The sequence below is a fragment of the Jatropha curcas genome, chromosome 7 (assembly GCF_041381405.1).
Source record: "Jatropha curcas cultivar XTBG-Jc1 chromosome 7, XTBG_Jcur_1.0, whole genome shotgun sequence".
Taxonomy (NCBI): Eukaryota; Viridiplantae; Streptophyta; class Magnoliopsida; order Malpighiales; family Euphorbiaceae; genus Jatropha; species Jatropha curcas.
Window position 1 is genome coordinate 23,094,338 of NC_143157.1, and position 27,103 is coordinate 23,121,440.

Below are 27,103 nucleotides of genomic sequence, written 5' to 3' on the forward strand. Positions count from 1 at the left end.
ATTTAAAAAAAAAAAGAAAAGAAAAGACGCAAGAATCGCTACCACAAATGGTTAAATCAAACAGATTCTTAATTTTTTTTGAAATTGCATTTTTAAAAAAAAAATGGACTCTTAATTAAAATTTGATAGCTAATAGAAATCTCAACGAATTCTATCGAGTATATTTTGAAATTTTTTAATAATAGTCATTTATATTTATATTTATTTATTTTTATAAAAATAATTAATAATTTTATAATTATTTATAAATAATAACTTTTATTTGTAATTATTTATATGTGATCATCTTATTTATATATGATCATTTTATTTATAATTATTTAAAAATAATAAACTTACAAATCATACTAAAAAGTATTCAACTAATCAACTGTAGCTTGACCCTAACTTGAGCTACCATACAAATGTTATTCCATAGCTTGTTTGAATTATGTTCATAGGTGAAATACAAGTCAAGCGCTCACTAATTAGCACTCCGGTAGAAAAATTATCTTATAATCACAAAATAAGAAAGAGTGACTTGAATCTATATATAAACGACTTAAACGTCCTCCAACGTCCTCCATCTAGATACAACATTCAGTCCTCAATTTGATACTAATTCTCTCACAGTTTTTTCTAACTCAAGCATTGGATTTTTGGCATGTGTCCCCACCTCGATACGATCAATCCCTAATTTTGCAATAACTTAAATATCGGAATGCTGATAGATATCCCCAGTTCAGCGCTCGACTAATCTTAAAGTTCCTTGTTGTTTTCGATCATTGTTCAACCATGTTTAAACTCATAAATTTATACTTCACTTGGTAACATTTTATTTTTCTGTGATAATTTTATTTATAATTATTTAAAAATAATAAATTCTGTTAAATATTATCATACAAAATTAATTAATATTTTTGTTATATAATAAATTAAAATAAAATATATATTTATTTTAAAAAATAAAAATAAATATTAAACATAATAATTTATAAAAAAATTATATCTTTAATGATATTATTTTAATAACAATTCTTACAAAAATTTTATATCAAATAACAAAAATTTAATTATCAACAATCGGTTATCAAACTGCTCTCAAAAACTGATACTAGCTATATGTCATCGTATTAAACTACAGAAAATTATAAGCAATTTGCGAAATACAATTAATCCGTCCCTATTTTTTTTAAACTATTCTAATTTATTCCTATATTTTGCTTTTGTTACATTATTAAGTTTTTTTTCCAATTTTTTTATCTTTTCAATTAAGTCAATAAGAAAACACAGATGTCAGGGAAGAGATGAAAAATTATAGTACAGTCCTTATCGTTTGAAAAATAGAATTAATCTATTTTTATGTTTTTAAAAATAAAGTGATATTTTCATAATTTCATAAAATACTTAACAGAAAAGATATAAAAATTAAATAAAAAAACTTTATAATTTGATGGAAGTAAACCATAAATATGTTTTATTCTATTTTCGAAAATATAAAGATGGACTAATTATATTTTATAAAACGTGGGATAATTTTCTCTTAAAAATATATTCTTCTGTATCATTGTTGAATTTAAAAGGAAAGTCTTAATCAGTGCCTCTCTCTCTCTCTCTAAATAATATTATAGGTACGGCTATGTGTACACTGTAGTTGCTTTTGTAGATGGAACTACGGTATTGACATGACAGGAGTGACTCCATCTAGTTTCATAAAGCAGCTGAATCAAAGCACACGAATTGTAAATAAAAATCACGCTTTTTTAATAATTATAACTAACTAATCATTTCAGTAGATACTAATTATTTATCAACTACTGCCATGAGAAGATAACAACTCCTTCCCTAAATATTATTGTTCTGTAATTAGTTAAAAAAATTATATTAAACCAATTAATTTAATATATATATATATATATATATATATATATATATATATATATATATATATATATATATATATATATATAAACTGATTTGGTCATCTTATCTATTACATTAATCTCATTGAATATATAACAAATAATTTAATCAATAAATTTTTTAAAAATTATACTCTCTATCATTACAAAGATAAACTTTTGATTTAACAAAAAAAAAAAAAAAAAAAATAAAGGATTAAAGTTCACTGGAAGGATTTAAACTGTACGAGTAATCACTTAATGAGATGTCAACTTCAATTTCTCACGTATCTAATTTTATATTTTTTAACAATAAAATCCTTTTAATGCAATTAAAACTTTCCGTTGGCCGAAATATCACATAATTAACATCTGGTCTTTTTTTTTTAAACGAAAATTGTTTCATTTAATCAAATTTCCTGTTTTCATTCCACCATTCAATCATAAATTACTTTCATTTAATTCAATCCTAAAACACACTTGATTTCCCCTTTTTGAAATGTGAACTTAGCTTGAAGGATTAGAAATTATTTTCAGCGGATTGTTCCATCCGTGGAGCTATGAACTTAGTATAGGCAAGTGTTTTGTTCCATACGTGGAGCTATGAACTTAGTATAGGCAAGTATTTTCTAAGGATCAAATTAAACAGTGACCTCACATGCAATTGTTTCTCCCCAATCAAATATATGTTTAGCAAATATTATTAATACAACTCAAATAAGTAAAGACTGATAGCAACCAATTCAATTAAGGGCAACTTTGTAAATTGGAAAATAAGAACAAAAAAATAAATTGTCCATTTCTTACATCCTTTATTCTGTCCTATGTTCTACAACTTTCATATAATTCAAGCCTCTAAAAAATCTCTGTCTATTTACATGATTACATTACACATATCATATCATATGTGAATTATAACCTTCACCCTCCTTCCCAACTTTCCCTTACCAAACCTATATTTTCTCATCTTCTCTCTCTCTTTTTTTGGTAAATCATCTTCGCTCTCTTTCATGGCTACTGATCATCGAGAAATAATCTCACGTGCAAGGCACATGCAGGATATCTCAGATGATAGCGAGAGTGAAGAAAGAGAAGAAGATGAGGATGAGGAAGAAGATGAAGACGAAGGCACGCGCCAGTGCAAAACTCGGCTTTTTACATGTGGTGGTGTTGCTGGTGGTTGTTCGCGACAAAGAGGATGGTCTTTAGGGCAAGTCTTGGACCCTAGAGCTAGATGGGTTCAAGAATGGAATAGGATTTTTCTTCTTGTCTGTGCTACTGGTCTTTTTGTTGATCCTCTCTTCTTCTACGCTCTCTCTGTTAGCGATACCTGCATGTGCCTTTTCATCGATGGATGGTTTGCTATTACGGTAACAGCTCTCCGGTGCATGACTGATGCCTTGCACGTGTGGAATATGTGGTTACAGTTCAGAATGGCTAGGAAACCATCTAACATTGGAAGCGGAGGAGAAGGAGGAGGAGGAGGAGGAGTCGGACAAGGAGGCCAAGGTAGAGGCGGCAGTGGAGGTGGAGGTGGACCGTGCTTTACTATCCCTAGCTCACTGAGATACATAAAGGCAAAGAAAGGATTTTTCTTTGATCTTTTTGTTGTTCTTCCTTTACCTCAGGTGAGAACTCTAATTTATTATTGTTTTTCATTAATGATAGATTAACCATCATCATCATCCATTACATAATGACAATTGTACAGCTACAAATGTGTGTATATATAAACAGATGTCATATTTTTGGTTAAGGGTTTTTGTCAGTAGTGTTTGAAGAGGTGACAGATGCATGTCATTAGTTGTTGTATGCATGCAGCTGGAGATACCTCTTATATATAGAGAGAGAGGGATAGTGCAGGGAGTCCATGTGATACATCTATGTCCTTTCTTCAACTAGGAAAAAGGGGTAAACTGGGGATAAAGAGAAAGCAAACAAGGGTTGCTTGAATGCTATGCCTGGCCTTTTCCCTTTCTTATTAGACTGCTTGGTTTCAGTTGTTTTGATGCTTTAGAATCAAAATGATTGCATATTTATTGTCTGATATTGATACTCTCACAAAAGAAAAAAAAAAGATTTCTATTTGTATAGGAATATATTATTTTTGCTTCTTTCATACCTCTAGTAATTGGCTATATAGTAGAAATTAGAAAGTTACAACTACATATTTAAGAAATATTGCAAAAGCTATAATCATAATTTGGTATGCATATTAATTTCTTTCACTATGTATATATACATATAAATATTTTTATTTAAATTTTTATCTTATATGTATCATCTGTTATGCATGTGAAACCTACTTTTTTTACATTTCAAATTCATGGGTTTGTTGATTTTGCTAAAAAAAAAAAAATAGTAGCTTTGTTATTTTTCTTGATTTCCATCCAAAATCTAGCTCGGTAATAATAATAATAATAATAATAATAACAATAATAATAATAATAATAATCTTCTCTATTTATTATTTTTATTCAAGAAAAGCGTAATTCAAGTTAGAGTTTGGACGGTTAGATATGTTACCTATGCATGCTACTAAATAAAAAACTAATATTAAACAAATAAATTAATAAATAAGCAAGTGACTCACAACCTTGTTATTTACTGACACGAAAAACGAGTGTTTTAGATGTTAGCGAAGAAAAAATAGATAAAGGTAATGATTTAAGTTGAGTAATGATGTGGGTATTACAATTAATACATGTTTGACTAGTTTGTCTGATTTTCATTTTTCATAGATCATATGATCTTTTGGAAATTGTTAATGTGGTATGGCTACATTTTCAAATTTTCATATTCACATGATGTGATATCCACATGAGTTAAAAATTCAATAATAGTAATAACAAATTCAATGACTATTCAAATTGAAATTTTGACGGTCAAGTCCTCTTTTGTCTTTTTGTAAATTGAAGAAAGGAGAGAAGATATGAAAATTCAAAATATTTGACCATTAAGAAACAATTATATATTAGCATTAATATATTAGTAAAAGTATATACATATATATATATATATATATATATATATATATATATATATATACCTTTCTTGACTTAAAGGAATGTGAAATAGACTAAAGAACAATAGAGGGGAAAAGGAAAAAGGCATATTGCTTTTTTTTTTTTTTAGGAAAAGTAAAATACTGTTTAATTCTTTTTTCACATGTATTTATGCGCTGTCCATGTGTTAACTAATGTGGATGTGATTTATCCACAATAAGTGCTTGTTGTAGTGAATAAAAGTTAGTACGGGTGGAGCCAGAACAATTAGTTTGGAGGAGTTAAATAATTTTTTTTTTTTTAATTTTTAAGGGACTAAATGTAATTTTTTTTTATATTATAAAGAATTAAAATGAAATTTTTATAACATTTTTTTTTTTTTGAGCACGGCCCCTTAGGCCCTAATGGAGCTTCATCTTGCCTAGTACCTTCAAGTGAAAACTTTAGCAAAATATACATATAGGCTATATTCGACAATAATGTCAAATCGCTAAATGCCAATTTTTATAATATTCGGTAATATAGTGTATGAATTAATTTTTAGAAATTAAGGTAGAGTTTTATAAAAAGTTAACTCATATGATATTTAACTTTTAACGTTTCATATAAAAAAACTACTAAAACAGCTAACAATTAAACTTTACTAAAATAACTAATTTTGCGGAAACAGACCCATATTGAGAGCTCATTTATTCATTGTTTCTCAATAACAACAAGAAGAAGAATAGTTGATAAATGAAATAAAAGGATCAAAGGAAAATAATAGTAATTATCTTTTGTTGGATCTTTCTTTATGAGTAGTAGGGACATGATTAGGATAGAACATACCCTCTACAATCAAACTTTTTTTCAGGAAAAAAAAAATTATCAAATTGTTATTAATTTCTAAAATAAAAATGTGGATGGCAGATAGTACTATGGGTGGCAATTCCATCTCTGCTAGAAAGAGGATCAGTGACAGTAGTGATGACAGTATTGTTGATAATATTCCTCTTCCAATATCTTCCAAAGATATACCATTCGGTTTGCCTCCTCCGCCGCATGCAGAATATCTCCGGTTACATTTTTGGAACTGTTTGGTGGGGAATTGCTCTCAACTTGATTGCTTATTTTGTTGCTTCCCATGTAAGTACTTCACATTTCTACTTAATTATCACTTTCTCTTCTAAATATATTGAATGTATTTAATTTTCATGTTTATGACCAGTTGTTGCTTATTTTAACACAAAATAAACTAAATCATTTTGATTGATCGACCTTCTTTGTCGTTTACTCAATTTATATGTTTATTCAATATGGAATTACCCGCATGCTTCGACAAACTGCAAAATCCTCCACTAAAAAATTCTGTTATTTTGCTATTTGCTTTATGGAATCTTTAGCTAAAGTGAGACCCGGCAAACCCAAGTGGTAGTTCCCACATTAAGCATCCAAACATCTTGCTTTCTATCCTTTTGGTTTCATAATAATAGAGAAGAAAAAAGCTGAAACTTGATGGAATTGGAGTTCATAAAGTACTTTTATTCAATAGTTACAAGGCACATTAAGGCAGATCCCATGCCCCAGACTTACACTACACATATTATTGACTTTATGTCCAATTCCCTCATGGACCGACCAAACAGAAAATGATTAGACACAAAGATATACATGTAACTAGTTTATCATAAGTCTTGTCAAATACAATAAATTTCAAAATTATTTAAATTAAATTTAAGCAAAAAAAAAAAAAAAATTTTTAAGCAAAATTCTTGACAACTAGAACATAAATGGTCGTTCATGCAGGCAGCAGGAGCATGTTGGTATTTGTTAGGGATTCAGAGGGCAGCAAAATGCTTGGAAGAGCAATGCAGAGAAACACATGGTTGTAGGATGAGGTTATTATCATGTAAAGAAACTATTTACTATGGAACTACAAGCAAGGTTAGAGATGGTGCAAGATTGGCATGGGCAGATAACAAGGTAGCCAGGGCTACTTGCTTAGACAGTAGTGATAATTATGATTATGGAGCTTATAAATGGACTGTTCAACTTGTCTCGAACGATAGCAGATTGGAGAAAATACTCTTTCCTATATTCTGGGGCCTAATGACTCTCAGGTCGGTACTATTTTCTTTCAATTTTTTTGTCGCTTGTATGTGTAAATAATTTGAAATCCTTTTGTATTGTAATGACAGTACTTTTGGAAACCTAGAGAGTACAACAGAATGGCTGGAAGTTGTTTTCAACATTATTGTTCTGACGAGTGGACTTCTCCTGGTTACTATGTTGATCGGAAATATCAAGGTAACTCGCAACTTTGCAACTAGAAGAATTGTAGTTACTGTTTAAATCAACAAGTTCAAATCTTTCTAAAGATATAACTATAAATTGTGAATATTATACACGGAAAAGATCGATAGAAAACGAAGGAAAGAAAAATTTCAAACGAAGTAATAATTTCATGGGATTCTTATTTCTCCGGCGTAGTTGATTTGTAGTTCTTTCTTTCTTGACATTTGACAGTGACCATCCTAGTGGACCCTATTTATTATATGAGACAATCAAGTACAATAATTCAAAAGCTTTATGTTAATATCATATGTACAGTAATAACACCATTTGTTCGATTACCTTTTTTTTTTTTTTTTTTTTAATTTATAGGCCACTGCTGCGTCTTCAATAGTTAACAGGGTTTTTTAACTTAAGGCTTATATAATATGATATGTTTTCTGGAATGAAGGTTTTCTTGCATGCAACAACGTCAAAGAAACAAGCAATGCAATTGAAGATGAGAAATATGGAGTGGTGGATGAGGAAGAGACACTTGCCCCATGAATTCAGGCACCGTGTCCGTAACTATGAACGGCAGCGTTGGGCGGCTATGCGCGGTGTCGATGAATGTGAGATGATTAGGAATCTCCCTGAGGGCCTTCGGAGGGATATCAAGTACCATCTCTGCCTGGATTTAGTGAGGCAGGTAATTCAACAATTTCAGAATTCATTTTCTTTTAGTATCACTTAATTGGTAGGCCCAGAGATCATATCCATAAAGACCAATATCATTGGCCCAACAAGACTTTCAATTTCATGTGCAGCCCAAATTGGGCTGATTTATTTATATGATCAACTCGAAGCACCAAATCAATATATGATTATTCACTTCATTATAAAAATTTGAGTTTGAAAAAATAAACTCGACCTCAGCTTAGCTTTGTTGACTCATTTACAGCTTTATATATGACTATTTTTACATTACAAATTTAAATATATTTCAGGTACCACTCTTCCAACACATGGATGATTTAGTTCTAGAAAACATCTGTGATCGTGTGAAATCTCTAATTTTCACAAAAGGAGAAACAGTAAGTTGCTACTATTAATATTATATAGTTGCAATCTCAATTTAGGAATTTATATAAACAACTTGTTTTGAATTTTTCTTATAGATAACAAGAGAAGGTGACCCTGTCCAAAGAATGCTATTTGTAGTAAGAGGCCATCTTCAAAGTAGCCAAGTACTTAGAGATGGAGTGAAGAGTTGCTGCATGTTAGGCCCTGGAAATTTCAGCGGAGATGAGCTACTATCATGGTGTCTGAGGCGACCGTTTATCGAAAGATTACCACCGTCATCTTCAACCTTAGTAACCCTTGAGACAACAGAGGCATTTGGGTTAGAAGCAGAAGATGTGAAATATGTGACGCAACATTTTAGGTATACATTTGTTAATGAAAGAGTAAAAAGAAGTGCAAGATATTATTCTCCTGGGTGGAGAACTTGGGCTGCGGTGGCAATTCAGTTGGCTTGGAGAAGATATAAGCATCGGTTGACACTCACTTCATTGTCATTTATAAGGCCTAGAAGACCTTTATCAAGGTGTTCTTCTCTGGGAGAAGATAGGCTCAGACTTTATACTGCTTTGTTGACCTCACCAAAGCCAAATCATGATGATTTTGACTTTTGAAAATAATAATTATTATTAATAAATTATAAGCTATATATATGTATGGATTATGAAATTAAATTATTTTGTTTTGTAGAAAAGCAATTATGTGGTGGATATAAAGAAGTGCTTGAGTTTATTTGAAGTCAAATTTACAGAAGGGTACTGTAACATCAAAGTGATTATTGCTACTTAATTATGGTTATTAAAGAAATTAATTTACCAATGAATTCAGTGTTATTGAAATTTTCAAAATTCCACCTTATTAACCACATGATCAAGTCATGGAGTCGGAATCTTAAATTAGGAAAGATTATTAACATAATCGCTTTCTGATTGAAAATGGAATCAGTCTTTCATTCAATGTTTGAATATGGCAAGAGAAATGAGTATTATAATACATAGTAAGAGATTGGAAAATTAAAGGCAAACACTTCTTTCTTCTTCAGACAGTTAATTTGTCCAGAGCCTCTAAGCCTGTAAATTGGCTTGCCTCAGGATCTGGACCAGCAGAACCCCTAAAGAGCAAAATTGCAAGGCTTCCTATCTGAAAATGAATGAAATTTCCGGAGCGGTGAGTCACAAATGACCCAAAATCTGTTCCCACAATGCATTGCCATCCTGGTCCGTATGTCCTATCAAATTCCTGCATCAAAAAAAAAAAAAAAAAAAAAAAAAAATCAATGAGCTCGAAAATTCAACATTTTATATTAAAAATATAATTATTAAAAGATTTACATAAATTTATAATCGCACATTTCCTAATTTTATTCGTTCATATATTATAAATTCAAGCCAATCAAAACTTTCATAAACCTCGATTATAAAATAAAATAAAATAAATCATATTCTTAATTTGACTATTCTTAATTTCATCCGTTTCATCTAAGAATAAAGTATTTAAACTGGAAATTCTCTCTTACAAAGTTAGAAGACTATCATTTTAGTTAATTAGGCTTGAATAAGAGTTTAAACTCATAGTTCCATAACCTAGAATATGACTGGCTACGTTTGGACTAATGTTATATAGAGTAATTTGCTTTACCTTTTTAATGAAACAGGCAATTTCAGTGGCTTCAGTGACATCAAAGAAATCAAGAGCTTTGGCTGCAAGATCAAGAGCATCTTGTTGCATCGTTTTAAGCATATCGGTCTCACCAATAACTGCTTTGCCTTCTAACATAGCTAATTAATTAGAAAGAAAGCTTTCTTGGAAGAAAATTTTTTGAGGTGGAGCTAAATTGAGATGTAATCTTGGTTGAATTGGAAGAAATATTACTGAGATTTATACATTGAGCATGGGATATTGGGGAATATGGGGGCTGGTGCTAGCGGGTCAGCCACGTCTAGGTTCTTGCTATCTTTGTGGTCAGTAACTAGTTGTATGGAATAAAACGATTGGAGTATGAGAGATACCCTTGGGGTTAAAGACTAGTGGACCATTTTTGATGCCAAATTGGCTCTATGTTACCACCATTGTTATAGCATGTGGAGGCACTAGCCTTGCTCCTAGAGGTGTGGAGAGATTTGATACTAGTCAATTGCTGCTAGGTTACAAAGATTCTGGGGCCCGTTTTATCTCGGACACGTGGTTCGTGTTCTATGGTTTTGTCAATAGGATTTCGCCATGTGTCTGGCCGGCAGCCGGAGTATTTTGTCTTGTTCTGTTGCGGTGTTGTTTTGTAAGAAAAGATTGAGATTGATGGATTGTGTTCAACGAAATTCATGTGTTTTTTTTTTTAATTGAATGAGATATCATTGTGTTAATTTGTTGGGTGTGATTCAAGTTATAAGATGAGATTTATCATTTCAAAAGGATCTTAAATTTAATTTGCGGTTTATAAGTGAAATTAAAGATCGATTAATTTGCATCTATTGGTTGTTGTTTAGTTGGTAATACAATCTGAGCATACGAGAAGAGTTTTCTCGGTTTGATCTCCACTAAACACATTTGACTATGACTAAGCCCTGAGTCAATTTAAGCAATCTCTAATAATAGGACCTGAATACCGACGTAATTTTATAGTTATGACACTTGTTTGGTGATTCAAAAGAATATACCATGTATCTCAATTTTGAATTTAACTAAGCTATTAAGTTGATTTAGGTCACAGTTTCGATCTTTCACAATATAAACTTCCTTTGGGCCAACCTCTTTACCTCCGAGAACAAACGGGAATTAGTCAAATCTGTGGACTGTTAAAATGGATATGGGCTGGATGCCTAACAAATATATATATATATATATAAAAGAACTAATCTATTAAGCTGAGGTCTAATATAAATTGTCTAATGAAGTATCTAAATGGTCCTTGGTCATTTGATGGGTGAACTGAACTGCGACGTGATTGAGAGTAGGTGGAAAGATCAGCTAGAAAATGCTTGTATGGACCGGCCAAATCCATAGAAAGGAAGACCTGTCCAGTCTGCTGTCCCAAAGTGAATAGTTTACCTATGAAATTAATAGCCTTGCAATTAAATTTGGTCAAGAAATGCAATTAGCCTTGCAATTAAACTCTTGTTTGGTACTGCAGAGAATTAAATTTTAATTAATATAAATATTTAAGTAAAAATTATATAGAAAACATTGAATTAATTAACCAATTACATATTTATTTAAATATGCGAATTGTGGGATGGCAATTGACAACTGTATCATTAAAAAAATATACAATTTTGACTCATAAAATATGTTTAATTTGACTTTTAATAGATCTAAAAGTATACTTAATATATACTTCTACAAAATTGTTGCTAATCTAATAATATGCAAAGTGTATCTTTCAACTAGTTTTTTATTTGACAAAAATGTAGATTAAAAAAAATAGGATTAAAAAAAGTATAAATGTTATCTTCTTTTCTTAACAAAAATAAAATTATAATTTGAGATCAATCAAGAAGATTTTTTAAAAAAAGAATGAATTATATGTAAAAAATTAATCAATTTAGCTAAGTTTCCTCATTTACTCAAGTTATAAATTTTTAATTTTTGAATATTATAACAAGAATAAATTTCAAGGCATTTTTGGTGTAAACCGCCCTTATCCAAAACCATAATCAGGGGCCGTCTAATTCGATTCGGGACTTATCACTCTTCTTTGCAAGTGCGTTTAATGAGGATCGAACTCAAAAACTCTTTTTACATGTCCAACTTACGTTGTCAGCTGAGCCATAACCTGTAGATGAATCTAACTCCTCTTTAACCTAAGATAATTTGGTCTAATAATTCTAGTGAGTGAAGCGTATTAGACTAGTCCATGCAAAATAAAATTGCGGAATCCTATTTTGGAGAAACTTTTAACATATATAATTACTTGTTGGTCCAAATGAGAGAATCTCTCGTGCGTGAAATGGGGATGAGAGAATGTATGTTTTGGTTTTTGATATAAATGAATTATCATTTTTATAAATTAGTTCCATCCAGACCTTTTAGTATTAGGAAACGACTTATCTACACTCGGTGTATGGACTCACATATATGCCAAACTAATTATGAATAATATTTGGTTTAAACAGGGTATTTCTGAAAAAAAAAAAACAAAAATAAAAATATTTCCTTTTACTAATTCACTTCGTTTCCTTTATTAGTGTTGATTAGTAATATTAACAATTGATTAATTAACTAATTGGTCACCAAATGAAAGAGACAAAGTAACACAAAAGAAAGGTACTAATTTTATATATCAGCAAAGCAAATCAAATCGCAGCAAACCACACTTAAATGCTGTATCCAATTCTATACATTTCTTTCCATGAAAGCAAACTCAATCATCTCCTTCCTCTATAATGTTTAATTAGCTGGATCTGTTCATACCATTTCCAAATCTCACTCTCTGACAACCAAACCAACCCACATCTGACAAACAACAACAACGTGTCACCGACACATTCGTGTCTCCGACGCAACTGTCGTCAGACAAATCCACCTGTCTGTCCCTCTCTTCTTCGTCTTCCTCCCATTTCCTTAACAAATAATCAAGAAAAAGAAATATTAAAAGAGAAAAGAAGACAAAGATACATATATAAATATCTAAATATAGAAATAGAATACATACAAAAGAGAAATATTCAACGACAAATCCTTCATTTTCTCTTCACCGTCCAACCTTTCTTTTCCATTCTTTTCCTTTTCCTCTTTCTCTTTAATCTTTCTGCATATCTCCTTCTCCATTGTTTTGATTACACTTGAATAATCTTTTTCTTATTTTCTCGATAAGGCGACAAGAGACCGGGGAATGGCACCGCGTCTCTTCGCCTGCTTTGGCAAATGCAATCTTGCCTCTCCTGACAATGGAAACGTTAGCAAAACCAGTAACGGGACGGCGGATGCCACGGTGGAGGAGCAACGCCGCGCAGGGGCAATTCTTGTGGAGCTTTTTTCTTCACAGGGTTGCGCAACGTCACCAGAGGCTGAGTTATTGGTGTCAAGGCTAGGGAGAGGAGACTTTGCCTTGGAAACGCCTGTAATTGTATTGGCATTTCACGTAGATTATTGGGATTATATGGGTTGGAAAGATCCTTATGGTGCTAGCCAATGGACTGTTAGGCAAAAAGCTTATGTTGAAGCTTTGAAGCTTGATACAATGTTTACACCGCAGGTTGTTATTCAAGGAAGGGAACAATGTGTTGCTAATGAAGAAGAAGCTCTTTTGTCTGCCATTATGAGTGCATCTAAGTTTCCTTCACCCTCATTTCAGGTTAGCTTTTATATTTCTTTCATTCTTTTATTTATGCTGATAAAATTAAACCTATCTTTAGCAACAAAATAACAGCTAAATACATAATTTAACCCGAATTTGGATTAAATTTTTTTTATCTTAATTTTTAAAACCGACTTTTTGCCATCTTAAATTTCAGATTTTGTAATAATTTTATACCTCACCTGTTGTAAACAATGATGTTTAAGATTTTTTCGCTTTTATATACAAAATATTGATTATAACCTTTTAAACAATAACTCTTCGGTATAATATATAAATTTGACTATCGACTTTGGTTAATTTTTATTGTCGCCCTTTGAATTTCGCAAGGTTCAATTATAACCTTATACTTTCATATTTTAATAATGACTATATCCGACACAAAAAAAGAAATAACTTTGCAATGATTCATGATCTTGCACTTCTACTTTTCATTTTGGCGAGAAGCATATATAGTTATTACTGAAATTTGAAAGTGCTGGATCGTGATTGAAATCCTGCAAAATTTAAGCGCCACAAAGAGAAATTGATCGAAGCTGAGAGTCAAATTTATGTATGAGCTAATGTTTTTTACATTTTTCAACTATCCAATAAATGTTTAATCTATCTAATTTTACAAGTTTAGATTCCAATGAATCAAATTAAAGTGTTTAGCATGTATAATTTTATAAATTAAGAGTTCATAAGAAAAGCAGTGGATTTTACAAAGTTTTCGGTACAAAATATAGAGTAAATTATGTAGTTATAACTGAATACTTATAATTGAATGGGTGTTGAATTTAACATAGGAATTAATTTCATAAAACTAAAATTGTTAAAGAAATGATTTGAATATTGATTTAACAGGCAACTTACGAAAGGCCAACACCAGAATCATTGCGAGTGAGTTTATCAGGAGCTTTAAGGAGTAAAGTTGACAGTAACGGTGCAAATATAATGGTAGCACTTTACGAGAATGGATTGGTGACTGATTGTCCAAAGGGAGAGAACAAAGGAAGAGTATTGTCCAACGACTATGTCGTTCGAAGGCTTGAAAAGATGTCTACTGTGAAAGATATTTCAGCTAAAAAAACAATATCAGGAACTGTTACTTTCTCTCTATGGGAAGGCTTCAATAATAGCAAATGTGGCATTGTTGTCTTTATTCAAGACAATTCTCATCAAATTTTTGGTTCTCAAAATTTTCAGTTGCCAAATGACGTTTAAGCATCCAGAATATTCTTAAATCAAATTTATATAATATTTTCTGGTTATTACAATCTTAATTAGGTCCTTATGATGTACAGCATCGATGAATTAGATATATTGATTTTATTTTATTTTCTAATTAAATGTTCTTATTGATTTTATATGAATAGGAAATGGAGGAGAATACATTTTTTTTTTTTTTACACTTTGATCATATGCATGATTTTAATTTCTTTTATTGGCATGGGTTTCTATTTCTTTTTTCTTCATCTAAATATATAAACCTTTTACTCTTTTTTTTTAAAAAAATTTTTGGTAAAAGGAAGATGAGATTGAGAAATAATTTTTTGTAGAAAAAAATTATTGGACGGAAAAAAATATGTAAAATATAGGCTTAAATTAAAATATATTGGCATGTCTTTTGTATTGCTCGGCTCTTTTCAAACAAGGTTTGTCACAATCCTCTCTTACACCAAAAGAAAAGTATAACTTGGGATTTTTGGGGGGGTGGGGGTTGGAGAAATTATTTCTTATCGAACGAACAAAACGGAGGGTTTGTGCTTATTGGGAAACAAAAAATATTCCGTTGCCGGGAATCGAACCCGGGTCTTTCGGGTGAGAGCCGAATATCCTAACCAACTAGACTACAACGGATTTGGCAATCGTTTGGTGATAAAAATAATTTCAATAATCAATTGAAGTGCATAATATTTTTCTAAATATTAATTCAAATTTCAATAACAATAATTTTCGTAATTTAATTGAGCATAATGAAAGTTAATTAAAATTTCAATTTGCATATCAATTGAGTTCAAATCATTATTCCTGCGAATTTAAAGGAATCATTTGTCACTTTAGTCAAATTATACAGTAAATAGGAGCCACACATTTCATACTCAGGAGCAATTGAATGTCTCCACAATGGTTCACCATCAATAATTTTATTATTATTATTATTATAATATATTTTTGACAAGGACCATCAACAATTTTATTTGAGCTGGCCTCTATTGGTGAAACCCACATACAATGAATTAACCTTAAAAGGACAAAGTACATGCCCCCACCCCACCCGGCAATTCAAGAACAAGATAATAGGAATTTGAACAAATAACAATAGGATTTGAGGAATAGAATATTAGGATTTGAGCAAGATCTCCAGCTATATATAAGATAATAATAGCATTTTAGAAAATGAGACCTCATAATAGGCTCATTCATACAATAAAAATGAAGGAATTTTATCCTCTTTTCCTAGAAGATCTTTGTAGGACAGGTGGTGATATTGATGCCTAGATTAGATGTAGGTTCGGTAAAGTAGGATAGGAACAGATCTAGCACCATTTTTAATCATTAGCCTCAACAAACCAAAACCGTGTGTCGAAAGAAAATTTAAAGCAGAAAAGGACCGAGGAAATAAAGGCATAGACGCGTAGCAATAACACGTATCCAAATATGGAACATTCCACAAGTAAAAGGGAAGGGCAATGCAAAGCACCAAAATGACAACACAACACATTTTGAGCGAAAATCAGAATAAAAAAAAAAAGGGGGAGAGACAAAGTAATGCAGGTCATTTAATATAAATTTACCATGAACAATGTTGTTGATCAAGTATAACTTCCAATGGACAAGGCTAAAAAACTGACAACGCTGGGCACCACATCCCTAAAATATACAAAATAAAGCTTATAGTATTTTTATTTATTTTCCTTATAAAACAAAATCCATTATCTACAGGGTGGGTGAGGCCCAAATCTTAAAACTTTGACCTCCATAATGATCTTCCAACAAATAATGGCATCACACCATTTTTTTTTTCTTTTTTAATCCAAAGCACCTGACAGCCACCTCGTTCTGTACTTTAGCTCGCTAGAAATCCATGAACTGAGGGGTCTAAAGACAACCTGCTAGAAGCAGTTACAGCAAGATCAATTCCCTTCTCATGTTGAATCTACCACCGCTTCAACCTTTTGTCGAGCCAGGTATTTTTCTCTCCGCTCTTTCTGAAGAATTGATATAATGAATTAAAATATGACAAAAGTTTAAAATTTGATTGAGCATTCCAGTGAAATTAGATAAGACGTACCCATTCATCTATTACAAGACCTTCACCAACAACTCGTGGTCCGGTGTCAGGTGGAGGTTTCTTCCGTGTTTCGACAGCAGCCTCAGCTTCAGCCAACTGACGCTTCAGTTTTTCCAATGCCTAAAATAAACCATCTCAAAATTTATTGCTATACATGATTGTTCAAATTATCAAAAGATGAAAACAAAGACGTCTAATTACTTACAGGACTAGGATGCTCTGCATCCAGAAACACAACCCGCAATATACGCTCAACTGTTACCTGATCTTTCTGTTCATCAAACTGCAAGGGGAGCATTCAGTTCAGGGTTAAAATCTCAGAAATACAGTATCACCAAACACAAGAGAAACAAAAGAAAATGGAATGGAATAGCAAGCATACAACTGAGTATTCATAAACACAAAAAGAGAAGCAAAAGAAACTAGAATTGAATATTTGTCTAGTTCTAATAAACACTAAAGATTTCCATGACATCTTTCCTAGTTAAACTGCCAACTAACGTCAATCAGAAAAGCTTCACAAACATCTAGCACAAAGACAGTTGAACACCATCTCTCAATTCCTGTAACCCAAGAGTATCTAAATTCCAACTCCAAAGTTAAAAGCAGAGGAAACAATGGCTGATAAATGTTTTTAACCAAACAAAGTGTATCAGAATAAAATCCCAGAACCTGGACAAGTTCATCAGCCATTCAGCCACGCTAGTCAATGGGTTTCCATTGGTACAAGGAAATTAAGATAAATTAAGGGAACGCTTTAAAATTGGGAAGTTGTCAATATGCTTTTATCTGGGGTTCTATGGAAGCCTGTAGGACCATGTCACGAATGATTTTGAATCATAATTTACAAATAGTTATACTCCTATTCAAAATTGTGCTGTCCATGTAAATGAGAAACACAATAATCGAGTAGCAAGAAATCCTACTTCTAGTCTACCAAACTTTTCTGCATATTTACAGAGGTATAGAAAATAATGGAGCAGGGTCTATGCTGAAATGCAGCAATTGCATTTGCTGACACTCATTTGACATCTTAATATGATGAAGATAGAAACCACGTAGTGTGCATGAAATTTGCCGTCTTTGAATTTAGGTAGTCAACATGAAACTTTTCCAAATATTAATACAATCTCAGTGAAAAAGTTCAGTATTGAGATCTTACTCCAATACTAATTTACTACCACACCTTTTGGTTGGAAAACAAGATCAAAAGCTTTAACATGAAAAGAGTATTTTTAAGTAACCAAAAATTACCCACATTGTTGAGATGATTTTAATTTATTTCAAAAACTTAAATATGAAAAAATAACCATGCAGAAAGCAATTTTAAGACAATATACATAATAGCAATTTTAAGACAAAATATCCATGCAGAAAGCAGGTTTGACCAGACTCACCATCTCAGGTACATATTCTAATCCTGGTTTCACCTTCAAACTCATTATCTTAAACTTAACCTTGCTCTTCTGGTCTATTACTTTTTCATTGTTCTCTGGATGCTCCACAAACTTGAATACTGTCAAATTAAAAAGCTAGATAAATGTCAAATTTTGCAGACCAATATAATAAGAGATTAATAAGGTGCAATGTTCCCAACTAAATTTGAAAATTACAGAGGAAAAAAAAAAACAAATCAAGTGTTTCTTACCAGTTGCAATAAGGCTCTCTCCCGGAGCAAGGATGCCACCTGGAGGACGCATGAAACAACTCTTTGGTGCAGTTGTTTGAAACTGAAATGAGATAGAGAAACCGATCAGAAATATTAATGAGGTTATGCAAGCGTATACCCTAGGAACAAATATAAATTCAGGTGTTCAAGCGATTGAAAAGAAATGAACAAGTCTATTGTGCGTCAAATTATACCTAAATAAACCACATCTTATTTTAGCAAAAAATTAAAAGATACATACAAAAGGTTCATTTCTCTCAAAGGTAACTATCCCACAGAAAATACAAATGGAGCAACAATAAAAGGCGTCATTAATTAATTCTGCTTTGTTTACCCAATTTTAAAATAATAAAAAAAAAAAAACAAAAAACAAAAGATCCTCCCACCGTCCACATCCACATTATTTGAAGAACCCATAAACAGACAAGGACAAAAGTGATGTGATGCGAATTATGTAATGCAGCATAATGCCTTATCTTGCCTTAGCTAAAAAACCGAACTACTAAAATTATTAGAATAACACATTAACTGTTAAGTAAATATAATTATTCGACCAAACAATAAAATAAGTTAAAAATACCTTGAAAGCTACATGAGACCTGCTAGTGTTTTTTAACCTGATCGCACTCCTGACCTGTTTTCCTGGTTCATCTGCAAATCCAATGAATACAAAATAAACTCCAGTAATTACAAAAGTTTAAGAAAATAAATACAATAAAAAAGCATAAACCAAAATTGAGTTCTTAAAATAGAAAAAGAAATAGCAAACGTCCAAACAGAAAACGCTTATAGAACAGTACAGAAGAAGAAAGAAAAGTGGAAAAAAACAACATAAAACAAGTAAATTTGGAATATAGATAATCGAAAACTCTAATTCTTAAATTCTCTTCAAATATCATAATTATGAGAAGAACAACTAGCGTTGACCCAATAACCAAAAGTCAACGCGTAAAAAGATCGAAGGGCAAAACAAACTGATGACATACAGGGAAAGTAGAGTTTGTTAGAAGGGTCGAGACGGAGTCTCCGCCGAGCAGGGAGGAGAGATCTGGCAACAGACGACACCGTTCTAGCAGAAGATGAAGATTTCGAGCTATTATTAACCATCGCGTTGCGGTTACTGCTGTTGCCGTTTTGAGTATGGTTCAGGTTTTGCGTAGAAGAGGAAGAGGATAAATTGGCGCTTTGCCAAAACGGACATAAACTAAACATCTTCTTTTCGCTGTGTTGCCTTTGCCGGTCAGCGACAGCCATTGATGACCGCTTAACGAGCAACCACCGCAGCTTACTGTTCCACACTCTGTATCTCTCTAGAACTTTCTCCCTCTAAAAATACATTTACTTCTGAAAAGGCAAAAGATAAATATCTGTTCCGCGTTGGATATGAGAAATGCTGGAAAGCGTGGATTAGTTTGTTTTTTGTAAAGGAAAAAGCGTCTCTTCACGAGTTTTAAACATGGGTGTCGGGTATGAAATAGTTATTTGAATTTGATTTAAGTTTGATTTGGAGTCCGTGGATAGGGGTGGTTGTACGTTAGGACAAATGCGTAAATGAAGTGAAGATAGAGGGCAGAATTGGTAAGAAATGTACAAGTGGGTATGAGTGGGCCATGGTAATGTCGTTTTGGTGTGGTGGTATTAAATGATGAGAAGAGTAATTAGGTGAAGATTAATGTACGGCATTTACGCTTGTCGGCTAGGTTTGTTGGTATAGGTTAGTTGGGAGGTTGGAAATTAATTACGTTCTTTTTTTTTGTGTGAAATTTTAAAGAAATGATAATTGCGAGGTTAAAGAAATAGACTTACTTTCTACATATTTCAAAGCTATTTGACTTTTTTCTTTTTTTTAGTACAATGCCCATGTTACCCTTTTTCTTATTCTTCTTTTCTTTTCCAGGAGAAACACAGTACACGTACCATTGAGTACCTTTTGGATATTTCAGAAATCTGGAGTATTATTTTTTATTTTTTAGTAGTTCACTTCTTGTAAAAAAGTTTTAAAAATAATTTTATACATATAATTTTTTTTATTATGTACATTTTCAATAACACATAAGTAATTATTATATTAAAATAATAAATAAAAATTAATGAAGTTTATTAAAAATAAGATAAAATTTAATAAAGGTATAATAAACAATTTAAGGATTAACTATAATGTAATGAATAAAAATTGACTATATTTTGGGATAAATTAAAAAAAAAAAATATGAACTATCTTTTTAGGACCGAGTAAGTATATATATATATATATATATGATGAAGATAATTTTCATTCTAAAAAAAATATGAAGATGAGTTTCAGTTGTATTTATATTGGATTTGAATGGTAGAGAATTTTAAGAGAGATGGAGATGAGCATAATGCTCAAGTTATTTGAATGAATTTATAAATATGTATAGGAAGAGAATGGAAAATAAGCAAAGAATTTTAATTGAGATGAGATTAATTTATGCTTGGTAATTTGAATAAATAAATACCACTAAAGAAGATTATTAAAAAAAAAAAAACCGTAACAGGATAAATTCTAAAATATGAGAAAAAAATAAATGTAAAATTAAGATATAAATACAATAATTTAAATAATGATTTGTGGTTTTACTAAAATTTATTTTCTATTTTAGAAAATGGTTCTTAATTCAAAAGAAGTGAATATTAATGATTAAATTCAAAAAAAGTGACAAAGAGCATTTGCGAGATTAATTACCATAGCTTAGATCACAGATTTGAGCTTCTACAATGTAAACTCCACCGAACCAATTCCTTTTATCTCTAATGGCCAACAAGGATTAATTGGACTTACTATGGACTGTAAAAATAAATACGAGTCTGGACACCTCGTGGAAATATCTAAAAATAATCAATGAATGAACATAATATCAGAAAATTCGGTCTGTAATAGCTATAGAGATTATAAATCTCAAAATAATATTAGTCTTATAAAAATATACATATGGATAATTTTAAGAAAAGCAATTCTTTGAATTTTTTTAAAAAATTAAACAATTATAAATTAACATATCTATATTGTTTATTTTCAAAGGAAAAAAATAGAAAACTTCCCTAAAAAAAAAAAAAGAAAATGAGAACAAAAACAACAAACGATACCTAAATAATAAATTTTAGGTAGTAATAAAGTAATAAATATAGAAAACCTATTTTTTTAAAAAAAAAAAAACTCAATATACAAATCCAAAAAAATAAAATAAAATGCCAATGCAAATTCGAACAACTGTTTTATTTTTTTATTATAATCATTTTGTCCAAATTACTAACAGAAATTCTAGTTTGTCAATTTAATGTGTCAAATTTGATTCTGCATCTATAAATTTCCAATTGGTCATTTCCTAATGCAATTTTTTTATATATAAAAAAAAAAAATCTGAATTTCAAATTCGTATTTGAGATTTTTAGTTATAACAAAACTTTCATCATTGCAAATTTTTAGTTACAACACCAAAATTGCAAACATATATTATCTTCCTTTCCAAATCTTTCCTAATTATAATAAATACCCTTCTCCTAACTATGTAAAGATGCAACGTTACCATAATTATAACAACTTACAATAAAATACCGAGAAACAAAAAAAATATCAATTAGGTCCCCAAAAAATCAAGTGAAAGAGCATTTCAGCCTTCTCTTCTTCCCTTCTTCTTACTTGATCATCACTGCTCAGTGTCATTACCTGATTATTAACAGCAGATCCTCCAATTTTCCTCATACTATTATTGGACGGTCCAGATTCTTTAACCCCAATATTTCTCTTCTGCTCCATGGTTTTGAATGCCCTCTCTAACTTACACACTCTTCTATTGCTTCCCATATCTACTCTCTTAAAAATTTTCCGGCAAAATTTGCAGAGAAAATATATGAAGGAGGAAGTGAAATGGAACTTAGAAAAGAGTTGTGCATATCAGATCAGATAGCCGTTCCTCATGGATATATAAACGATAATTAACTTAAAAAAAAAAAAAAAAGCTAACCCGGGATATTAAAACCAGGGTCTGTGTATCTTGTTTTTGTAGGGAAAGTGAGGATTTTCTTGGGAAAGTGGTTTTGATAGAATTAATCTTAACTGTAGCTTATAGAGTTGTTAGTTCAGCTCCCAGATTTGTGGCAGCTGGTTTTTTAGTTCCAAGCTGCAATTAAATTAAATTAACTGGTTGTTTAATAATGCAAGCACGTGATAAAAATTGAAGGCTCTTTTGTGTTCGATTGTTTTAGTTTTAGGCGCACCGCACAGGCGCACACGGTTATAACGTAGATATTCGGAAATGTCTAAAACACCCTCGTTGCATCTAGATTATTTAGGTTTATACTTCATCACATCATAAAGCCTAAAAAAAACGAATAAATAGAATAAAATGAATGAAACCAAATCAAGAATAATCAGTCAAATGTATTCTGTTAATTTTGCCTATCAGATAAAATTTCTTTCTTTTTTTTTTTTGTGAAATCTTAAAATTTTCTTCAGTTTTTTTTTTTTTAATTTCTAGTTTTACTTAATTTAGTTTAATAAATTTGCCCAAAATCAAAATAAACCGAATGTTCATCCATAGATTCAATTGTAGGTAATTAAAATTCATGGGTACATACTTCATTTCCTTCCTTATGCATAACATGCCCCTTAAATATTTATAAAATTCAAAAAATAAGTAAATGGTAATTATTAATTTATTGAAAAGAAAAGATTTTCAATCGATAGAGAAGTCATAGTTTATTTAATAAAATATACAATAAATCATTGAAATATATAGTGGGATTCTTGGTTGGATTACTTTGATTTTTCTTTTAGGGCAAGTTATCAATAAAAATTCTTAGTCTAACTTATGCTTTTAGAAATTTTTTAAGAAAATAGTTACTATATTGTTTAGCCCTAATAATATATATTTTTTAAATTTACTTATAAAAGTTTCAGTAGATTAGAATAAGATTATAAACTATATAAAAAGAGTAATTCTTCCCTCTAAATAATATTGATTAGATTGATAATAACTTTTACAACAAGAGAATTCAAATTCGAAACCTTTTACTCAACACATCTTTTATTATACATTATATTGATTTTTTAATTTCATGTTGCTCTCTTTTAGTTTTCATCTCTTACCTTAAGAATAATTTTCTAGTTTTCTCTATATATAGATTTTTCTTATCAATTATGAGCATTAGGTTTTTTAAAAGTATCAAAGAAAACTTGTGGATTGAGTTTAGTTTCGCTTGATTTTGGTAAGTTTTTCTCGTTATTATTATTACTACGTAATAAAACAGATTTGATTGATGACAAAAAAAAAAAAAAAAAAAAAACCATCTTTTATAATACATGAAAAACTAATAACTTTAATCGAATAAACATGCTGGAAATTTATTTATTACTAACTTGTTTCATAATACTTGTCACATTTAAAAAAATGGTTTGTTTTAAGATACTAGTCACATTTGTAGTTGAAGGACTGATAAATATTTATTTCAATATTTACTCTTTATAGACGACTAATAATTATTACTTCAATTTAATGATTTTTTAAAAAAATTAATATTAAACTAAAGGTAATACAATCAATTAACTCAATAATTTATTATAATTTAGACAAATTTAATAGTTTTATTAAGTATAAGGACAAAGGAAAGAGAATAGAACAGCAATTCAAATATAACTTTTCGTGTGATGTAATGAACCAAAAAATACATCGTTGATTCACAATTTAGTCAAATATATTTGGAAGTTTTGAACCATATCATGCGTTGGGTAAGTTTAATGTAATATTGACTGCATATTTTATTACCTTTTTTGGTACAAAATCATAATATTCATTCATTTATCATCATTTCTCATTTGATTAGACCCCTCTGTTAATCTTCAATCTATTAAATTTCTAAAAGAAAATGAAAAATTCATCCATCAACAAACTGAAGTTGCATAAATTTCTTTCTTGCTTATATATATATATATATCAGACTCCGTTACCAGGGTCCAACTAATCTAGTTTGAGGTTTAGCTACAATTAAAGTTTTTCGTATTTTTTTACAGGTGTGTTTAATTAGAATTGAACCCGATAATTTTTTCCATATGTCTAATCTGCGTTGCAAACCGAGTCGTAATCCAAAACGTAGATGAATTATATATATTATTAATATTAAGTACTATTATATTACCAATAAATATTTTTCCGTTTTTGATTTAGCAGTCAAGATACGGAATTCAGATCGACTTGTCCTCCCAAATAATTTGAAAATTTCATGTGTCTACGTTACAAAAAATACTTCACCTACCTAGTACTAAATTATGACTTTTCTCTCGCCGTATATATTGTTTGTTTCCTATTTAATTAATAAAAAAATTTAATTAATGATAATATAATAGTCTGACTGCAAATATTATTGACTTTCAGAAAAAAAAAAAAAAAATGAAAGGGATGAAATAGTGAAGTAGGACGAATATTACGGACTGAGGAAGTTTCTTATATCAATATTAATAAAATACATATTGATTTAAACATATAGAATTATTAGGCTCTATTTTGAAAAATCTAGTTTGACTGTGATAATCCAACTGAACTTTTTATTATTAATTTTTACCCCCAAAATTTATATCCAATCATTTTTTTTTTTTTTTGAAAAAGAGCGGTAGTTTACTTAAAGTAGAATTCAATTAAGAGATTTCAAATTCAGAACTCTTTTTTTTTTTAAATAAATATCCACAGTATATATATTATTAATCATTTTATTAATAAAAATTAAATTTAAACAATCTTTTTTTTTTTTTTTTTGAGAGTTTAAACAATCTTTTATAAGATGTAATTTGGAACTGAAAATTTTTAACTAGCAGTTTCTTTACACTTAAACATTTTGAGTTTGAGTCGGGTCGAGATTGGCCCAACTAGCAATCTGGCTTGGGTCCAGCCCATGCTTCTATCTCTGTTTGCACTTCACAATAACGGCACACAAGGTTATCAAATTCGTTTCCAGCGGTCCACAAAATCGAATCATGAAATGGTTGGATTTCGCAAACCATCGAAAACGATACCGCTTTACACATATTGAAAATACAATTTACATCAGTTTTAATAATATTTGTTCGCTTATTTTTACCTAATAAACCATATTCACAACATTAACCGTAAAAGAACTTATGTATATTAGTGTTTAGAATTTTAAGCGAGATAGAAATTACTATTTTGAAGAATTTTACGATTTTAATGAGATTTTATGAAATTACTATTTTGTAATTTTTTTTAATATGGAAATCGTAAAATCATACGAGTTTAATCAGACAAGGATTAATTGATCTCTCTCATTCTTTAACAAAATCAAAATTTACAACTCAGTCCTTTGACCACATTTCTCATTTAATCATCTAAAATCTAATAGTGCTTGGACCCAGACAGCTCAAACCCATAACTTTCTCCATCGAAGCTTCCTGCTTCTTCTTCTTCTTCAAATCACCGTTTCTAATCTCACTCGCCATCGAAGAAGAATACTCAGATCCAGAGCCAGAAGAAGAAGAAGAAGAGGAGATCGTTTTTGCTGAAGCGAAAGATCTAATATTATTTTTGAAATGCTGTTGAACTGATCTCATAGGATAATTCCATCTGCAAATGCCTTGATCTTTTAACGCCTCCACTGCGCCGATGCTTGCGGCTACAATCCAAGCTTTTGTTGTTGCAGCGTTCATGTCTTCTTGACTTGCTGTAATTGGATTGAAGAAGATGAGATGAGTTGTTGATTTGGAAAGGGAAAGGGTTCGGTGTGTTTTATATAGTGGGTAAGTGAAAAACCGGTGGCAGTTTGGTGGCAGTTTTACCACGGGAAGGAAAAAGAATCCATGGTTTTGTTTATATTTATTTATTTATTAATAAAAAAGGCACGTGTGTTTTGCTTTTTCCCAGGCTGGATTTTAAAAACCTGGGTGCTTAGGTGTAACGTGTAAGCTTAAGGAAAGCGGAGAGAAAATGGAAATTGACGTATAAACAAATAAGGAAATTAGTTTCTTTTTCCTTTTTAATAAAACCAAAGGGAGTCACTTTCCTCAGCTTTGTACGTTGTTTTTATAATCAGCTCTCTTTTTTAAAATAAAAAAAAAATATTTTTCATGTAAATTATTTTTCGAAAATAAATAAAATCTTATTTATTTTTCATTTATGATTTATTAATACTAACCAATCATGAAGTATGAGAACGTTATTTATTTTTAATTTAATTGTAAATTTTTTAGATGATTTAATGGTAAGTTTTAATTTTAATTAATAGAATGAAGGATAACTTTTCCATTTGCAAATTAAATTAGATTTTCCTTTTTTTTTAAAAAAAACAAATTATATGAAGTTTCCTTTTTTTTTTTTTTTAAACAACAAAAAATCCTTGACATTTAGATGTAATTTTTATGTGGGAAGTTTCCTCTTTTCTTTCTTGGCATAAAATCTATATATTTGTTCATGTACCCAGAAAAAAAAAAAATTACATGTGAAGTTTCCTTTTTCTTTATTTTTATTTTTTTGACAATATGAAGTTTCCTTTTTTTCTTTTTTTTTTTTTTTTTTTTTTTGATAATCATATAGAGGGCCAAATAGGTTTGATGATGAGGTGAATTCGAGTCAAATATTATAAATTTATAATACTCATATTCAATTTGTCATTAAAAATTAATAT

At 30.3% G+C, this 27,103-nt stretch overlaps 5 protein-coding genes and 1 non-coding gene across 6 annotated transcripts; 2 read left to right on the plus strand and 4 right to left on the minus strand.

Annotated features, from left to right (window-relative positions):
- Window positions 1-2,751: 2,751 nt before the first annotated feature.
- Window positions 2,752-9,038, plus strand: CNGC4 (cyclic nucleotide-gated cation channel 4). Its single transcript, XM_012215274.3, has 7 exons — window positions 2,752-3,508; window positions 5,795-6,010; window positions 6,671-6,984; window positions 7,063-7,171; window positions 7,608-7,844; window positions 8,143-8,229; window positions 8,314-9,038. Exons 1-7 carry the CDS (start codon window positions 2,891-2,893, stop codon window positions 8,827-8,829), a joined length of 2,097 nt encoding a protein of 698 aa, XP_012070664.1. The 5' UTR covers window positions 2,752-2,890; the 3' UTR covers window positions 8,830-9,038.
- Window positions 9,039-9,121: 83 nt separating this feature from the next.
- Window positions 9,122-10,262, minus strand: LOC105632821 (Dynein light chain type 1 family protein). Its single transcript, XM_012215275.4, has 2 exons — window positions 9,854-10,262; window positions 9,122-9,454 (listed from the first exon to the last, which is right to left on the minus strand). Exons 1-2 carry the CDS (start codon window positions 9,989-9,991, stop codon window positions 9,254-9,256), a joined length of 339 nt encoding a protein of 112 aa, XP_012070665.1. The 5' UTR covers window positions 9,992-10,262; the 3' UTR covers window positions 9,122-9,253.
- A 2,589-nt stretch (window positions 10,263-12,851) lies between these two features.
- LOC105632822 (membrane lipoprotein lipid attachment site-like protein, putative (DUF1223)) lies at window positions 12,852-14,910 on the plus strand. Its single transcript, XM_012215276.3, has 2 exons — window positions 12,852-13,505; window positions 14,355-14,910. Exons 1-2 carry the CDS (start codon window positions 13,044-13,046, stop codon window positions 14,712-14,714), a joined length of 822 nt encoding a protein of 273 aa, XP_012070666.1. The 5' UTR covers window positions 12,852-13,043; the 3' UTR covers window positions 14,715-14,910.
- Window positions 14,911-15,277: 367 nt separating this feature from the next.
- TRNAE-CUC (transfer RNA glutamic acid (anticodon CUC)) lies at window positions 15,278-15,350 on the minus strand. The gene has a single exon. It is a non-coding gene; the product is annotated as a tRNA-Glu (tRNA).
- A 1,150-nt stretch (window positions 15,351-16,500) lies between these two features.
- On the minus strand, window positions 16,501-19,846 carry LOC105632823 (vesicle-associated protein 4-1). The gene is made up of 7 exons (XM_012215277.4): window positions 19,441-19,846; window positions 19,035-19,105; window positions 18,434-18,515; window positions 18,183-18,301; window positions 16,991-17,068; window positions 16,786-16,905; window positions 16,501-16,702 (listed from the first exon to the last, which is right to left on the minus strand). Exons 1-7 carry the CDS (start codon window positions 19,706-19,708, stop codon window positions 16,640-16,642), a joined length of 801 nt encoding a protein of 266 aa, XP_012070667.1. The 5' UTR covers window positions 19,709-19,846; the 3' UTR covers window positions 16,501-16,639.
- A 5,872-nt stretch (window positions 19,847-25,718) lies between these two features.
- LOC105632824 (uncharacterized) lies at window positions 25,719-26,290 on the minus strand. The gene has a single exon (XM_012215278.4). The coding sequence runs from the start codon at window positions 26,127-26,129 to the stop codon at window positions 25,812-25,814; it is 318 nt and encodes a 105-aa protein (XP_012070668.1). The 5' UTR covers window positions 26,130-26,290; the 3' UTR covers window positions 25,719-25,811.
- Between the last annotated feature and the right edge of the window lie 813 nt (window positions 26,291-27,103).

Coding starts and splice junctions, on each gene's coding strand:
- CNGC4 (XM_012215274.3), top strand. CDS start 2,891: ATGGCTACTGATCATCGAGAAATAATCTCACGTGCAAGGCACATGCAG. Junction 3,509..5,794: donor TTGTTCTTCCTTTACCTCAG/GTGAGAACTCTA, acceptor TGTGGATGGCAG/ATAGTACTATGGGTGGCAAT. Junction 6,985..7,062: donor TGGGGCCTAATGACTCTCAG/GTCGGTACTATT, acceptor TTGTAATGACAG/TACTTTTGGAAACCTAGAGA.
- LOC105632821 (XM_012215275.4), bottom strand. CDS start 9,991: ATGTTAGAAGGCAAAGCAGTTATTGGTGAGACCGATATGCTTAAAACG. Junction 9,455..9,853: donor TTGCCTGTTTCATTAAAAAG/GTAAAGCAAATT, acceptor TTTTTGATGCAG/GAATTTGATAGGACATACGG.
- LOC105632822 (XM_012215276.3), top strand. CDS start 13,044: ATGGCACCGCGTCTCTTCGCCTGCTTTGGCAAATGCAATCTTGCCTCT. Junction 13,506..14,354: donor TTCCTTCACCCTCATTTCAG/GTTAGCTTTTAT, acceptor TTGATTTAACAG/GCAACTTACGAAAGGCCAAC.
- LOC105632823 (XM_012215277.4), bottom strand. CDS start 19,708: ATGGCTGTCGCTGACCGGCAAAGGCAACACAGCGAAAAGAAGATGTTT. Junction 17,069..18,182: donor TAGAATATGTACCTGAGATG/GTGAGTCTGGTC, acceptor CTCCCCTTGCAG/TTTGATGAACAGAAAGATCA. Junction 16,703..16,785: donor GTCTTGTAATAGATGAATGG/GTACGTCTTATC, acceptor TCAATTCTTCAG/AAAGAGCGGAGAGAAAAATA.
- LOC105632824 (XM_012215278.4), bottom strand. CDS start 26,129: ATGAACGCTGCAACAACAAAAGCTTGGATTGTAGCCGCAAGCATCGGC.